This window comes from Canis lupus, chromosome 13 (genome assembly GCF_003254725.2).
Source record: "Canis lupus dingo isolate Sandy chromosome 13, ASM325472v2, whole genome shotgun sequence".
NCBI lineage: Eukaryota > Metazoa > Chordata > Mammalia > Carnivora > Canidae > Canis > Canis lupus.
This window is the reverse complement of record NC_064255.1, coordinates 46970069-46983761: the sequence shown is the minus strand read 5'-3', so window position 1 is coordinate 46983761 and position 13693 is coordinate 46970069. Positions and strand designations below refer to the sequence as shown.

Here is a 13693-nt window from a genome sequence, read left to right as displayed (position 1 = left end):
GCATCAAGCTGCCAGATTTTGAACTGTGTCTGTGAACATCTGTGTTTTGTCTCTTATTTATTTTGGACATTTGTTAGCAAGATACATCATAGGGTATCAGTAAAGCCTAAGAGGTTATTTTTTGGGTCTAGGAAGGCTCAGAAATTTTTCTGTATAAATTATGGTAATTGCTTCTTTATGCTATTTCAGTTTATGAAAGTTTTCACTAAGAATACTCTTGGATAGGGGTGCCTGGCTGGCTCAGTTGGTTGTGTCTGACTCTTGGTTTCAGCTTAGGTCATGATCTCAGGGTCATGAAATCGAGCCCCATGTTGGGCTCTGTGGTAAGCCTGGAGTCTGCTTAAGATTCTCTCCCTCCCTCTGCACCCATCCCCCCCGTTCCGGCTTATATATACACTCTCTCTAAAAAGAAAAAAGAACACTCTTGGATAGCTGGGGAAACTTATATTGTACACTTGCTGTTGTCAGAGCATTTCATATACATCATTCACTCCGGGTTTTTTGGTCTCCTTTTTTATTGAAGTATGATTGACATACAAAAAAAGCTGTACATATTAATGTATGTACATATCAATGTAACTTGATAAATTGGAGCTAAGTATACACCTGTGAAACTACCATAAACAATACCATGAACTGACCATTACCTCTAATAATTTTCCCCTTACCTCCTCCTTTTGTGTGTATGTATGATAAAAACATTTAACTTAAGGGCAGCCAGGGTGGCTCTGCGGTTTAGCGCCTGCCTTCGGCCCAGGATGTGATCCTGGAGACCCAGGATTGAGTCCCGCGTTGGGCTCCCTGCATGGGGCCTGCTTCTCCCTCTGCTTGTGTCTCTGTCCTTCTCTCCCTCTCCCTCTCCCTCTCCCTCTCCCTCTCCCTCTCCCTCCCTCTCTCTCTGTGTCTCTCTCTCTCTGTCTCTCTCTCTTTCATGAAGAAATAAATAAAATCTTTAAAAAAAATTTAACTTAAGATCTATTCCATACATTTTCTTTTTTATCCAGCTTTGATATATAATTGGCATGCTGTATAAATTTCAGGTGTACAGCATGATTTGATATATACATATATTATAAAACTTATACATCCTCTTTAATCTTTACAACAGTCCTGTATGGTAAATATTATAACATCTAATAATTATTGAATGTTTGCTATATGCCAAGATCACTTAATCAGTTTACTTGCACCATGCCATTTAATTTTCCCCAAATTCCAAGAGTAGATGCTCATGCTATTCCTACTTTAAGGATGAGAAAACTGAGGCTTAGAAGTTAAGTAATCTGTTGGAAGCCCCACAATCTTAAGGCTAAGGCACAATTAGAATCCCAGGCGTACAGCTCCAAATCTCATGACTTCCTCCCCCTCACCCATTCTCCAATAAGGATACAAAATCAAGCTTTTAAAAATTACTTATTATAATTTGATTTTATACCTAGAAGCAGGGAGATTTTAGAGGTTTGAAAGGACTTAAAAGATTGTTATTCCACAAGTTAGGATAGTTTATCTGGTTGATTTATAAATGGTAATAATGTTCAAGCATTTTATATTAGCTTTTATAATACTTTAGTTTTTCAGCAAATTTATCTTTCTAATTAATTTTTTTCCTAATATTTAAATAAATTTGTATTTCTTGAAGATACAGAGTCACAGTTAAGGAAGAAGGCTGTAAAACAGATAAAGTGGACACAGGAGAAAAGTACATTTTAATCAGATTTTATACAGAGTTCCAGTTGGACAACTAAGAGTTGATAGAGTCCTTTTGGTTCTATTTTACTTTTATAAAAACAAATAAAAAAATAAAAACAAATAAAAATCAACATATGTGTCTTTAAAAAATTATTTATGATATTCTCACTAACCAGTAGGTATATTTGATTTCTGGTAAAGTATTTTTTTTCTCCCTAAAATTATATCTTTCCTTGAAACATATATTTTACTCTTTGAGAGATTCAGAGTGCCATGTAATGAGTTAATGCAACATAGGCAGGACAGAGACTCTCAAGAGTTGGGTTTTCTTTGTCCAACTGTAGGTGTTGTCTGTAGTTTGTTGCCCCTTCCTCAGTATCTCCCATGTTGTAAAGTGCGGGATAAAGAAACAGATGTAACCCCTTTGAAATGTTACTTCAATAGCTTTGGAAAAGCATGTAAAACATTTGACATAATGAGAAATATACTTATTAGTTATTTCATTTTAAAGAACACTTGAGGCTTGAAACTTAGAAAACTGATTCTTACATAAAGTAAACATACTATGGCCATTAGGGTGAACAGTACTGATTTTTTTTTTTTTTTTTTTTTTTTTTTTTTAGATTTTATTTCTTACAGAGAGAGCATGCAAGCATGAAGAAGGGGGGCAGAGGGAGAAGCCGACTTTCCACTCAGTAGGGAGCCTGACATGGGGCTCGATCCCAGGACCCTGAGATCATGACCTAAGCTGAGGGCAGACACTTTACCTCCTGAGCCACCCAGATCCCAATAATTTTTTAATTGCAATAAAAACATGTCACTAAATTCTCATCATAAATGAAGATACTCAAAGTATAAATTTTAAGCATTAAACATGCAGAAGTAGCACTAGAACTTTAAAGAAAGATGTATTAGACAACTTAGAAAATGTATTTTTGCCAAGAACTGGCTGACATTTAGTTCTCTTTGAATATTTAGAACCTAATATTGGTGTGGTTTTTAGAAAAATTTGCTTTGCCTATCTTCTTCAGTGTCCAGTCTGCTGTTAACATCCAGTGAGTTCTTAATTTCAGACACTGTGTTTTTTAATTTTAGAATGTCCATTTGATGTTTTTGAGAGTCCAGTTCTCTTCGAAATCATGTTCTTTTCACTCGTACTTGTCCATCTTTTCCTTTTATTTTACTGAACATATTAACCATAGTTAGTTAATCAATTAATTTTTAAAGATTATTCATGAGAGACACAGACTGAGGGAGAGAGAGAGGCAGAGACATAGGCAGAGGGAGAAGCAACAGACTCACTGTGGGGAGCCTGATGTGGGACTCTATTACAGGACCCCAGGATCCTGTAGATCCTTCTCCTTCCAGCAGAATTTTGTCTCCTGAGCCCTGGGAGACTGTGAGTAATTTTCTCTGCCTTTCTGGCTTTGTCTCCGACCTTCTCATGCTGCCCCAAAACTCAATAATATCTCTTGGGGGAGAACTGGCTTTGCATTTTAGGGTACATCTAATTTCCAATCCATTTAGCCAGCATGAACAACCTGAAAAAGTTTTGTTGATTTCCCTTTCCCCGCAGTTGAGTCCCACTGGTTGTTGCCAAGCTTGATCTTCAGCTCACCCCTAGAATCAACAAATAAAGAAAATGACCTGTAATCATGAAATGATTTTGGAAGGGCTCTTTTCTTCCTTGGATTTTATTTCATCTATTCTGTGTTGTTTTCAGAATTCTCTGATGTTTTAAAAATGATGGGTTTTTTTTTTTCTTCTTCAGTTTATCTGTATCTGTTGATAGTGGAGTATTGGCTTAACACCAGCTACAACAGCTACTCAGAAGTAAAAGTCTTCAACTACTTTTGCTTGATGTAAATAATTCTGTTCTTTGCATGATTGAAGGAAAAGAATTAGATGGTTGTTTTTATCTTGTTTTTTAACGTTTTTTTATTTGAAATTTTATGAAATTCAGATGCAAGCAGAAATATAGTTGCTGATCCAAAGTTTGGAGATTTGAGCTTGAGTCCTGTCATTCCCCTTAATGGTGATACAACCTTGGGCAAACCATTTAGATTTTGTAAGTCTGTGCACTTAATGTGTAAAATAGAAATATACCTCAAGTCATGTTTAATTGCATGAGGAAAGGTATAAAAAATAAAATACATTTTGGATGACTCTCATTGAGACTAAAGAGTAGAGTGGAATGGGTTTTCCCAGACCTTAGAATCACAAAGTATCAGAGGTGGAAAATATAGTTTTAGAGTAAGTTGGATGGGCAAGGCCAATAGCGTCATTAGTGGGTTAGATACTTTTTGCGTGTCATAGATGTGTTATTTGACAAGTTACAGATTCTTTACAAACTCATAGCTCTGATGTATAGTGGAAAGAGCATTATATCGAAGGCCATACAATCCTGGTTTCACATCCTAGCTCTGTTTCTAGTGCAGCTTTAAGTTTCTTAACCCCTTTAAGCTGTAGTTTTCATATGTAAAATGAAAGTAATATAAGATGCCTTATAGATGCTTTTGAAGATTAAATAACGTAACAAAGGGAAGACACCTAGCATTGGGGTCAGTCTTAAAGTGATGATCAATAGATACTATTCCTTACCCCTTTTTGTTTCTCCAGTTATCCATTATAATCACTTAGCAAGTGATTTTTTCCCCCCTTTACCTGTTGGTCCTAACCAGTGTTTCATTCTTGTGTAAATACATGGTTCTTAAAAATCCCTGATAATAATACTTTTGATTATATTAGCTTAGTGAAATTCATTTATCTTATGAACAATTTTTCTGATCTTCTGATGTCAGTTAAAACTCAATTTTAGTTTTTAAAAATCTTTATTCGAGTATAATGGATCCACAATGAATGCAGTTTTCATTTTTGAGATGTTATTATTTACTGAAATGTTATCAGGGGTTAGTGGATAATTCCCTTAAAATTATGTGCAACATTTTATATATTTATGCATATGTACCTTTTTCATCATTCACCAAGTGGAGTAACCTAAAAAAGTTAAGAACCACTAGTTTTGGTCATAAACTATTGATAAATTTTTATTAAGCATGACTTATTTAAGATTAGTTATAGTTTTGATACATAAAATATCTGCAGTTGCTTAGTTTATCTCCATCTCAAAATATTACTTTTAACAAATAGTACTAAGAGAGTTGTTGTAATGATACTTCGGTGGATATTTTAGTTTATCTAGATTATTTAAAAATTAATGTTCACATGAAAATTTTTAAAAGGAGCCTTGAAGTACAGGAAGGGAATTTGTTTAAACATCCTTTTGAGGAGTCTGATCAGATCCTAGTTTGTCTTTTTGCTGAATCCAGATTTTTCATGCGTCACAGTACTGAGATATGCCATTTAGTTTTCTGCACATCACCACAATATGACTTTATTAATCCAGAAGAAATGGAGGTGAATCATGTAATTTTCTCGTTAAAATAATTCATTTAAATTTTATATGGTTTCCTTCTAATGACTTCTAACTGAAAACATTTTTGTGTCACTTGTTTTAGCAATTTGAATTTGTACAGATGTCAAAAGAAAGTATAGTTCTTCCTTGAAAATACTTAAAAAAAGATTATGCATATATTCAAAGCATTGTTCTAGTTAAAGCTTATTAATGCATTATAAATTCAGGAGTTTAAAATTAAAACTTGTTTTAAAAAAGAAATTGAGCATTTGAAATTGCTCTTTGACATTGTGATGTTATGAATACATTTCATTCAAATAAATTCTAAGTTGAAATAGCTGAACTTTTATAGTTATTAGTATTAGTGAGATATTCTATTTATACATCTTGTTAACATATTTTAGCATCTTTATGTTTTAAAGACTGATAAGAATGCCATTTCCTTGGGAAAATTTCAGAGAAATTTTGTTACAGCTTCCACATTTAACATTTTTTCCTTTGGCTTTAAAGTACTTTAAAATTCATGAGATTTCCATTAATTTTATTAGCAACTTCTAGAAAACCACGTTTTGAAAAACCACGTTTCAAACAATTGACTGTGATAAATGAAACATTGGTGATGACTGTACTATTAAGTAATAGTGGTAAAAAGTAGGGGAGTAATACACTCAGGGTTTTCTAAATGATTCCTTACTGCCCTGAATGACTTATTTATATCTAATGGTATGTAATTTGCTAATAGAGAATAGTAATTTATTCCTTAGAAAGTAGTGATATTTAGGAAAAAATGGGAAAAAAATGCTTCATAATAACTCAAATATGAATTTTCAGGAAACTAATTTTCAAGTCCCTAACTTAACTATTTCTAGGTGCTCTATAGGTATTTTCCTCTTGTAAGCTTACTTTGGAGGCCTCTTTGGAAGTTGATAGGAACATGTCATGCCTAATGTAAGTTTTTTATTATTATTTAATTAGCCATTTTGTGAATTACCCAGGCCATTTTACATCTATAAAGTTTTCATGTTTTCACTTATTCCCAATTCTGTCAAAAAATTAAAATGAATCAAAAGCAATAGAAATGGAGCCAAAATTTATATCCTTCTATTATTACTATTGCTTAAACGTCTGTTTATTAGCTGAGTTTAACTTAGAAATTGAAATGTTTTTGAATCTGTCTTTTTTTTTACTTTAACATTGCCAAATGGCTATATTGGAATTAGTTCACCTGTGAGAAAAATATAGTTATTAGCAAGATGTTGAAATAGAGAAATATGTGAAAAAAAATTAAAAATGAGCTCTGTGATAAGGAAGATAGGTGGGGGTCCACATCAGATTCTTGAGTCTGTCCAGACCAGGTTAATGGCATGAAATTATTCTCTTAAAAACTTGTTTTGCTTGCATGGTGTGAGTTGGTGGTCTTGGTCCTTTTAATTAAGACTCTATGATAAAATTAGATTTCTTGTTCATCATCTTATGCTTTGGGACTGAAGATTCATTGGTAAAGAACCACTAACCTGTCCTCTCACCCCCAGGGTGTGAACACTGAAAAGGATTAAGGCCCACTGTAGGGAAGCTTGCACTGAAGCCTGCACTGCCCTTTCCCCTGTTCTTTTCAGTTAAATAGAAGATTTTTAGTTCCCATGACTATCAATCTGGTGCTTTTCACAAGCACCAAATTCTTTTAAGAAAATTAAGATGACTTATTTTTAGAAATCCACTGGCCTAGAATACTGCAAGATGATTTTCTTGGTGTTTTGTGTTGACAGGCCCTATACATACTAATTTTTTCTGATGCATATTAGTTTGCTTTAATTTATATTGAATTTGGTGATTGATACAGGTTTTTAAAAAACAAGAACAGATTTTTATGTGGTTAGGTTTGCATGTCTAGTAGTAATAGAGTTTGGCAGTGTTGAATCTTATATTTCTTTAGAAATAGCCATCTAACAACTCTGTGGATATAAACTAACTTTTATTTTTAGATGACTGTAATTATAAGGTACTTTTTTCATTCTTGAAGGCTTTTAAATAGCTTTTATAAATGCTAAGATGTCATATATTTTTTCAGCATTTGCTAAATTAATATTGTATGTAAGCTTGAAAATATATTTTGATTTTTTTAGCTAAAATAATTGCAGAGTATTAAACATTCTTGGTAGTTAAAGCTTTTTTTCCATTTAATTTGAGCTTTTGTTGTTACTAACAAATAATTTGTGGCACAGTTTCTTTCTTTCTGTCTTTCTTTCTCTTTTTCTTTTTCTTTCTTTCTTTCTTTCCTTTTTAAAATGACTGCTAGAATCTATATACTTGTCACCTTAGTGTCCTAGAAATGTTCCACTTAGATCAAGGGTTCCTTTCTGGTTTTGTATGTTCTCACCTGCTCCTCACTGTAAATCATTGAGATGTCAAGTGCAATGATTAATTAAGCTGCACGTGCAAGTGCTTTTTTTCACCTGTCAAGCAGGAAAGAAGTCTTATCGCAAGATTAGATGCTGCTAATTCACAGCTTTTTCTCTAGACTGTCAAGTATGTAGAAATATTTTATATTTAGATGCCTATTTAGAATACGGCATATCAGGGTTTGTTTGGTTTTGAGTTCTTAAATATTGTAAGATACAATTATTATACCAAACCCTATCATTAAACTCTTAATTAGAGGCAAAGAGTAAATTCAGAATTCATACATAAATATTTTGGAATTTCAGGTTTATACTTTGTAGTATAAACCTTTTATCCAAAAACTGTTTAGTTGACTTAGGTTATTTAAAGTAACTATTTTCAAGTATCTAAATAGATTTTGTATGTTATATACATCATGAGATCCATCCCTAATGAGATCTGTTCTTATTATAATATAGCATAGGTTTAAATTTGTGATGAAATATGATGGTAATTTTTTCTTTGAGTATATGGATATTTGCTGAATGTAATGTTAAGCTTTTACTTTTTATACATTGATATAAAAGCATGGACTTGGATAGCTTGTTCTCCCCATCCTAGTTCTTTCATTCTCCACCCTCCTTTTTAAACATCAGTAAAAGTAAAACCTCAAATTGTATAGTAATCTTAATCTATTATTAAAAAGTCCTAGAAAGGAAGATTACAAGGTAGATTCAGGTTTTGAATCGGTTTTGCCATTGGTTTAGCAGCGGGTGGGCAGGCAGATGCCTGCTCAGAGTAGAACCTATTGCCATTTTTCACCATTGATAGAGTAGCCTTTCAGAGTCAATGAGCTCTGTCAATGTGAGCTTGTCAAGGCTACAACTTCATAGACCTGAGAGGCGGTTTGAGAGGTCAGCCCTTTTCAGGTTCGCTGTGATGCAAATGAACTTTAATGCTTAAACAACTATTGGAATTTTTATGTCTGCTCCTTGTTCTTTTTTCTTCACAAAGTCATTGACGAGACATTCAGTGCTTTTTAAATTGGAAGTTGCATTGTGCTAAAGACCTAGTACAGATTTACGGAGGGCTGAAAGCAGTTAGATCATGTTCTTTTCATGGTGCGATTAGAATCAAATCGATTTCCCTACAGCCTTCAGCATTCAGATGGCAATTTTAACAAAGCTTGGGGGCTAGACAAGGGACAAAACGACTGAACTGAATGTTAATTACACTCTGCAGCCTTATTTTCTTTTGATTTGGGGCTGACTGGCAACTAAATTAACAAAAAGTGTGACCATAACTGCTGCCCTATTTTCATTTAAAAGGAGAGCTGCCTCTAAAAGGCTATCTTTACAAAGAAACAAGTGAGGTCTGCTGATCATTGTTAACAAGGGCACTTTTTTCCTTTAAAATTCTTGCCAAAAAAAACTTCAAAAAAAGTAATATAATAAATTAGTCATTGGCGTATTATTGCTCAGAGTTAAGTGAATTTCTGATTTTTATGACATAAGCTTGGAAAATGGTAATAGTCGGTAATTCATTGGTAGTTATGAATTATAATTGGCACCTATGTGACTAGTGTATCTTTAGTATGTACTACATGCTAAAAGGTAATATGGTAATTTAGACTACAGTAGATACTTTAAATAATAACCATTTATTATATAACATTAAACTATTCAAAACCGGCTTGATCTTAACACTTTTTCACCTCACTCATCCTTGCTTGACATGCAGATTTTCATATTTGATTATTAGTACTCATTTAGTTATACATGTTAATGGTGGTAGATGCTTTTTTCCTTCCCTTGCAAGGAAGCTGCAGCTGCACCAAGTTGCAGTTGATTCTTGGAGCAACACTGTCCCTTTTGCACCTGCAGCTGTGTCAGTCTCATCCTAACACCTGGCATCATGAATTATCCTCTCCTTTATTCATACTTCCAGGCAAGACACATTTTATGCTGCTTGGTAGATACTGCAAAAATCCAGTGAACTTAAACATAAACTTCTCAGTTGATTCCTTTAACAGGAGTTTGACTTTAGTATCATTTCTGTTGGTTTATATACAGTATTTTGCCTGTTTGAAAATCTTTATCTGTGGAATAATTAATAAGCTAGCTTTTAAATTGGGTATTATTTTTTAAGTATGATGTGAGAATCTGTTTTGATAGCTGATTTATTTATTTATTTATTATTTTTAATTACTTTCTTTTTGAATTTACCCTAAAGTCATTTGTATTTTATGAACTAATATTTAAATAACTTGTTTTAAAACATATATGGAGGAACTTTTATCATTGCTTAAGTATTGCAGAAGTAGTTTTGAAAGAAATGGAGACTAAAATTCATATCACTTGGTAGATGACACTGTTTATTTTTTTGACATTAGCCTTTTAGAAGACTTTAATAGTTTCATATGAGAGGCCAGTAAGTTTGAAACAGTTGAAAAAAAGATACAGTACTAAAGAATAAAACCATATCTTTATTGAAATAGAGTACTGTTTCTCTTCAGGTTACTATTTAGTACTAAAATGTTGAAAGTATTATAGACCACCATGTACTCACTCAGTCACTGTCTTCTACGTCTCTCCTTTTCACACAAAAAACAGCTGCATAACAAAGTTTTTCTAAAACCAGTCAAGAGTAAACTTTTTTCTCATTTGTCTTCCAGACACGAAGATCGATTGAGAAGTTATTAGAATGGGAAAACAATAGGTTATACCACAAGGTGAGTACCACAGGGAGCAGCTTCGTACTGTTGGGGTCTGAATTGCACAGTATGGAAACAGATGCTTTTGTTGAACTAAAAATATGAAAGGTGGACAAATGGGTTAGTCTGTGTGCTGCAATAAAATAGAGCTCATTTTTCTTCTTTTACTCTCCTACTTGTCTAGCTGTGCTTGCACTGGAGACTGAGCAAAAGGAAATGTGAAACGAATAACATGATGGAATATGTAAGTTAAAGGGCTGTTTTGTGAGTTTCTCTATTAAATGATCATTTATTTTGCTTCTGATCTTATTCTTTCCATGATTATTAATCAGCAAAGGTGTCAGGAGCTTAATCTCCTGAGCGCAAGGATTTTCTACGGTTCACAGATGCATGGTTTCATGTGCAAGACTGATTTATAAAGTTATGAATGACTTGAAAACAAGGCTTCACTCTGTTCTGAAAAATAATAAATTAATTGCCAAGATAAAATAGCCTGAACATGTGTTGATGGAGTGTGAAATTTTAGATGCTGTATAAAGAATAACCACAACTTTGGTTACGCAGCAAGTCAGATATGGCTTTTTTATATAATGCTAATCAAGTTTCCAAGTATGGAAGAAAACCTTTCAGCCAAGCCGTTGGAGCTTAAGAAACCTTTAGCCTTTATAGATTTTAACTGCCCATACCTCAGTGGCCTTTAAAGAATCTTTCAAAATGTTATAAGAATATCGTTTTGTAAAGAAGAATTATCCTAAAAGTAAAGCAGGAGATGAGATGTTGCTCATCCTGTATTCTTTAAAAGATATCTAATTGGCACATGTATACAATGAATTTTAGTATTTATTCGGTATGAGATTTAATTTACTGACTCTTTGATTTACTTGAACAATTTTCCTCCTTTTGAGAAGTTCAGAATACTGTAGAAAATCATGAATTTTTATATATTCTCCCTTGAGCTTGGGTGTTTTATTTTAAATATGGAAAGGTTATTATGTTAAAAGAAAAAGATCTGCGGAAGAGTTAATTGTTGAAAATGAAAGTCATAGTCTTTGTGAAGTACCAGGCACACTTCTGGCAGATTTTGTCTATTCTCTGAAACAATATAGCTATCATAGATAGTATATGTATGTGTGTGCATGTGTGTCTGAACAAGAGATTGATTAAAACAGTACTTAAATAGTTGGAAATTATCATAAAATCATTTTTCTCTGTAGCCTTTTCCCTTTCTTTCATTATCATACAGTCAAATCCCATTTCTAGCCTTGAAGATAAAAGACATCTTAAAAATGTCTCTTTTTTCATAGAATAGTTCTATTCAGTGAATCAAAGAATGTAGATCTTATCATTATCTATTATATCAAACATTAATTTATGATGATGAGAAAGATAGTTGATAACTTTTTTTATTTAAAAAAGCATATTCAAATAACTTGTTTTGAGATTGACCTATGAAAATTCTAGTCTTGTGCTTTCATCATAGATGGTAAGAGAGTTTATATTTTGCAGGGAGGGATGATTTAAAGGATTTTGTGAAGAAAATACCTGCTATATTTATAAACCCCAATACTAATCCATTTCTGAATTTACGTTGGAAAGGAAAGCTTGAAAGCTATTTCCAGTGCTCTTATTTCCAGATACAGCTATAAGAACATCATTCATTCATAAAATGCACTCAAATATTCATGTTTATTTTTATGACATTCTTTTATCTTTTATTAAAATAAAATAATTTACTAACCATCCAAAATATTCTGAACTATGTATTTTGTTTGCAAAATAGTTTAACTTGTCATGAATATTTAGATAAACTATTTTCCTAAAACCATTTTATTTAGTATACACCATCATAGAAGATACCCAGAAGAGCTGTCAAAAAGAAAAATATAGGAGTGCCGGCTGGCTCAGTCAGTGGATCATGTGATCTGTTGATCTTCAGGTTGTGGGGTCGAGCTCCATGTTGGGTGTAGAGATTACTTAAAAATACAAATTGTTTTTAAAGGAAAAATATATAAAAATTGCTGCAAAAATGTATTTTTTCTAAATTTTCTCAGAGTATGTATATTTGTGATACATTGCATGCGGGAATAACATAATTTCAAAATCTCCCTATTCGGGCAGCCCGGGTAGCTCAGTGGTTGAGCATCTGCCTTCGGCCCAGGGCATGATCCTGGAGACCCGGGATTGAGTCCCATGTCGGGCTCCCTGCATGGAGCCTGTTTCTCCCTCTGCCCGTGTCTCTGCCTCTCTCTGTCTGTCTCATGAATAAATAAATAAAATCTTTAAAACAAAACAAAACAAAACAAAACAAAAATATCTCCCCATTCAAAAGTTGAGATAGCAAAATAGTAAGAAGAGAGTGCTTTATTTTTCTAATGAATTGGGTCCTTTTTTTACCACATGTTTCTCTTTGACCTTAACTTTTCTTTAACTCACAGAAATATCATTTGTTAGTTAAAGGAAAATAATTCTCCTTGATTATGTTTTGAATACTGGGGACAATCTAGAAAAAATACCAACTTTTCTTTTTTTCAAATACAGTAGAACAGTATGATTTAGAAGAAATAAGACAAGTGGCAGTGTCTGTGTGACTTCTGAAGGAAAAGAGGCTGTAGGATATAGTCTTTAAAAACTAATGATAAAAAAAACTAATGATAATTCAAATACAGTTAAAAGTAGCCTAATTATTTTGCATTATGTAGTAAATACTGTAAAATGTAATCCCTATACCTAAGACCTGAAATTATAAAAACTATCTCTGATGAGGACATGTTTGAAATTATAGAAGTGTTTATTGAATGTTAACTCATAAGTAGTTTAAACATCAAATCAGATAGTTTAATCATCAAATTTTAGAGCTGCATTGAATTTTGTCATCTAGTCCAGTCCCTTTATTTTCTTATATGAGGAAACTGAGAAACAGGGAAATCTCGCTCAAATAAAAAGCTAGACAGGAAGCTAGTGAACATCTTGTCAGCAAATACCAGGTCAGAAGAGTGGCAAAGGGTGGTACCTAAAGCTTAGTACAGGATAACCAAATAACCAAATAGAGAAATATTTTTGAGCTGCGTGTAGGAGAGCCTTCTTTATTGAGGCAGATCAAAAGTCAGGAGAATTGAAGAGTGAAAACAAAAGTTTCTGGCCCATTTGGCTAAATGTAGAAGAGTGTCCAAACCTGGAGGTTATATCAGGACAAGTTTCTGAAAGAAAAATGAGGAATTCACCAAAGTTGGAAGCTGTTCAAATAATGTTTTGTTTAGCATCAATTTCATACAGAGTTGGAACAAGGGAAAGAATTGATTGTCGTTTAAGGTAGCTCAAGTTTGGAATAAAAATTAGCTTTGGTCAACTTGTGTTTTTCTGTGTTACTGTGTTTTGTTTTTACTGGTTTTCCTTCAGTTTCCTAGTAAAAGTTCCTTTGGAGCAAATTTAATTTCTAATTTTGCTGACCTAAGAAGAAAAAAGCTTTTTTTAAAAAATTAAAGAGCTATAGGTCCCTT

At 33.0% G+C, this 13693-nt stretch overlaps 1 protein-coding gene across 3 annotated transcripts in view; it reads left to right on the top strand.

Annotated features, from left to right (window-relative positions):
• The window catches only part of CHIC2 (cysteine rich hydrophobic domain 2), a 60540-nt gene that overhangs the window by 32857 nt on the left and 13990 nt on the right, over positions 1-13693 (top strand). For 2 of the 3 annotated variants that reach the window (XM_025435745.3, XM_049092963.1), the window contains exons 4-5: positions 10158-10214; positions 10381-10440. In XM_025435745.3, the coding sequence (XP_025291530.1) occupies positions 10158-10214; positions 10381-10440 (117 nt within the window). Of the gene's footprint in view, positions 1-2312; positions 3089-3460; positions 5427-10157; positions 10215-10380; positions 10441-13693 lie in introns of those variants that run through there. The other variant, XM_049092965.1, reaches the window with a different exon arrangement.